Source organism: Octopus bimaculoides, chromosome 7 (assembly GCF_001194135.2).
Source record: "Octopus bimaculoides isolate UCB-OBI-ISO-001 chromosome 7, ASM119413v2, whole genome shotgun sequence".
Lineage (NCBI taxonomy): Eukaryota > Metazoa > Mollusca > Cephalopoda > Octopoda > Octopodidae > Octopus > Octopus bimaculoides.
Window position 1 is genome coordinate 12,449,335 of NC_068987.1, and position 3,756 is coordinate 12,453,090.

The 3,756-nt window shown below is 35.5% G+C and overlaps 2 protein-coding genes across 6 annotated transcripts in view; one reads left to right on the top strand and one right to left on the bottom strand.

Annotated features, from left to right (window-relative positions):
* Positions 1 to 3,756, top strand: part of LOC106869747 (soluble guanylate cyclase 88E) — a 142,281-nt gene that overhangs the window by 114,030 nt on the left and 24,495 nt on the right. The window lies entirely within an intron of this gene.
* LOC106869749 (fibrinogen-like protein 1) overlaps positions 1 to 3,756 on the bottom strand; it is a 13,638-nt gene that overhangs the window by 6,100 nt on the left and 3,782 nt on the right. The window contains exons 2-3 of the mRNA XM_014915612.2: positions 1,995 to 2,218; positions 167 to 285 (exon numbers count right to left, since the gene is read on the bottom strand). Coding sequence (XP_014771098.1) covers positions 167 to 285; positions 1,995 to 2,209 — 334 coding nt within the window. The 5' untranslated portion in view covers positions 2,210 to 2,218. The remainder of the gene's footprint in view (positions 1 to 166; positions 286 to 1,994; positions 2,219 to 3,756) is intronic.

Below are 3,756 nucleotides of genomic sequence, written 5' to 3' on the forward strand. Positions count from 1 at the left end.
TATATATATATATATATATATATGTATGTATGTATGTATGCATGTATGTATGTATGTATGTGTGTGTATGTATGTATGTATGTATGTATGCATGTATGTATGTATGTGTGTACGCATGTATGTATGTATGTGTGTGTATGACACTCTCACATGTGTAAAATTTTACCTCTGGCCATGGGAATTCCTTTCAAAGCTGGAAAGTCCTTAGCGTATGTTACTTTCGAAGTTCCTCTCCGGTTATAAAAATTGTACTTATTTATACGGGCTTCAAGAATGTTCATATTTCTGAAAAAAAAAAATGAAATAAATGTTAAATTACAGATAATGGACAATATGTAGTAAAACATGTTATATATGTGTTTATATATAGTAAAACATGTTAACTATATGTTTATGCCAAACTGAAAATATATAAAACGTAATATAATAACGATAGTCTCTTGAAGTCCGAGAAAGATGGTTCTGCAATTTCTTGCTGGATAACCTGCAGAAATGTTTTGTTTATAGTGAAGAAATATTTGTGTTTTACATAAGCTTACTCACTCCATCAAATCGGTATTACCTGAATAGGTGCATGGTGTACGATATCTCAGGTGTTAAAGTGATCATAAAGCAATGTGTGATGACATGTCTTGCTCAAGAACCTAATGCACCAACTGGTCTAGGAATTGAAACCACAATCTCATGATCGTGAGTGTAACACATTAACCACTAAGCCATGTACACTCACCTAAAATATGTGTGATAATAAAAAGCAAACAGAAAACGATTACATAAGGAACTACATGCATAGAATAAAAAGTTTTGAATGGTACAACAATGCTCTATAATACAAAAAATGGACTATATACCTGTTGTAATTTAGTTATCCATAGTCCGATGATATTTTGGAATACAATTCCTTCTTCACATATTCTTAGAATATCTGAAGAATATCTGAAGAAGGAATTGTATTTCAAAATATCATCGGACTATGGATAATTAAATTACAACAGGCATATAGTCCATTTTTTTTGTATTATAGTGCATTGTTGTACCATTCAAAACTTTTTATTCTTTACAAACAATACACAATGCTTCAAGTGAACTACAATACTCTCCTACATGCATAGAAATTGTTCAACTCTTCAAATATATTTATTTAACATTGAAGAGAATTTTTTCAATTACAGCTATATAATTATCAACAGGGAGATCATCTGATATTCTGGAACTTGCCAGATCTAGTTAGAAGACATAAAAATGGAAACTGTTTTTGAGATTTGTGTCTCCTGTGTCAAGGCCTTCCCCTCCTCTTAAATCACTGACTACTCATCATTTTTAGTGTTTTTATATCATTTAACCCTTTTGATACCAAACAACCTGAGATCGTTCCTTGATTCTGTAGCACACACAACATATTTTAAAATGATCTAAATAAAAACTTCCCATAGGCGGAAGAGTGGCTGTGTGGTAAGTAGCATGCTTACCAACCACATGGTTCCGGGTTCAGTCCTACTGCATGGCACCTTGGGCAAGTGTCTTCTACTATAGCCTCTGGCCGACCAAAGCCTTGTGAGTGGATTTGGTAGACGGAAACTGAAAGAAGCCTGTCGTATATATGTATGTATATATATGTATGTGTGTGTGTGTGTCTGTGTTTGTCCCCCCAACATCGCTTGACAACCGATGCTGGTTTGTTTACGTCCCCGATAACTTAGCGGTTCGGCAAAAAGAGACCGATAGAATAAGTACTAGGCTTCCAAAGAATAAGTCCTGGGGTCGATTTGCTCGACTAAAGGCGGTGCTCCAGCATGGCCGCAGTCAAATGACTGAAACAAGTAAAGAGTAAAGAGTAGAGCTTTGTGCCAGCTCATATCAAGCCATCCAACCCATGCCAACATGGAAGACGGACATCGAATGATGGTGATGGTGATGGTGCAAATGATGACGATGATGATGATTGTGAAGATGATGATGACAACGACAATAATTAGTAATTAAATTCGACTTACTGAATGAGAAGAGCAAAGTTCTTTTCATTTCTTGAATGACCATCAATTACATCAGCTTGTAGTTTCTCTAATATCATACATTGGTGTTCATTTTGAAGCTGAGATCCCAAACGACGGAACTGCATGGTTGAACAAATACTTTCCTGAGATGATGTGGGACCAAATAGACAGAAATATAAGGCTATGACAAGGTATTCGATTCCAGTTAGCGCCATTGGGATATACTGTGTTATAGGATAAAATAAAAAAAAGTAGAGAAAATAAATGAAGTCATGTGATTTAGATAGGAATTCATTAAAATTATAACTAGATTAATAATATGTCCTTGCATGCACAGACACACACACACACACACACACACACACACACACACACACACACACAATACACACAAATACCTATGAACATACAATTATATGTGTAAGTATCCATCTGTCTATATATACATGTATACTCATGCATACAGAAATACATAAGAGTGTGTGTGTGTGTATAGGGAGGAGGAAAGAGAGAAGACAGACAGATAGATAGAAAGATAGATAGATAGATAGATAGATAGATAGATAGATAGATAGATAGACAGACAGACAGATAGACAGACAAACAGATAGATAGATATCAGTATAGGTAGGACTGTGTGGTAAGAAGTTTGCTTTCCAACCAAATGGTTTTGTGTCCTGTCCCACTACATAACACCCTGGGCAAGTGCATTCTACTACAGCCCCAGGCTGATCAAAGCCTTGAGAGTGGAAGTGGTAGACTGCAAGAAATCCATCAATAAATATGTGTAAATATATGTAAATGTGTGTGTATGCATGCATGTATGTGTGTGTGTTACTGTCATGCAAATGATACTCACAACACAATCTTTTGTAAAAACATGTCTGGTCATGGAGAAATAACACCTTACTTTGAAACAAGTAAGGGTTGGCAACAGAAAGAGCATCAAGTAAGGGTTGGCAACAGAAAGGGCAACTGGGCATAGAAAATCTGCCCCAACAAATTCCAGCTGACCCATGCAAGCATGAAAGATGGAAATGAAAATGATGAAGAAAAGAAAGAATGACGATATGTATGTCTCTTCTGTATTTAATTATCTAAATTCTTCCTCTGAGGAAGGAGCTGGTTTCTAACAAAGATATATAGCTCCATCATTGGATGCAGATAACAAAAACAATGTGACATTTTAAACTTGAGAAAAATCTTGCATATTTTTATTGTTCCACTTACAAATTGTATTTGTAATGTGTGAGTTAGTTGGTTGATTTCTTTTTCTGGAAACCCCAGGTTATTTCAAACTGTCATTTAGGGATTTACTCACAAAACCACGTGCACCAATTATTATTGGTATAAATGTGAATTTATAATCTGGATATAGAAGCTGGAGATTTTGAAGCAGTTATCCATAGTAATTCTTTTTCCCTTTGATTTGCAAAGAGATGTTCACATCAGCAGGACAGCTGACCTTTATGTTGGAACATGCATTTTCTTGTCTGTCTCAAACATGAGGATCCAGTCTTACACCTTCTTACACCTGACAGATGTCTTGATGAAAATGTTCGACCAGTATTCCTCGTGCTGATGTTTGCATATGTATTCAAAAGCAGGAGAATTCCCTGCATTTATTCCAGGACAATCTGTTTTCTGAATGGCATTGTATACTGTGCTTCTGATGTGATATCACATAGGGAGACAGTACGTTGATGACACATACCCACACCTATATATGTGTGTGTATGTGTATATATACATATATATGTAT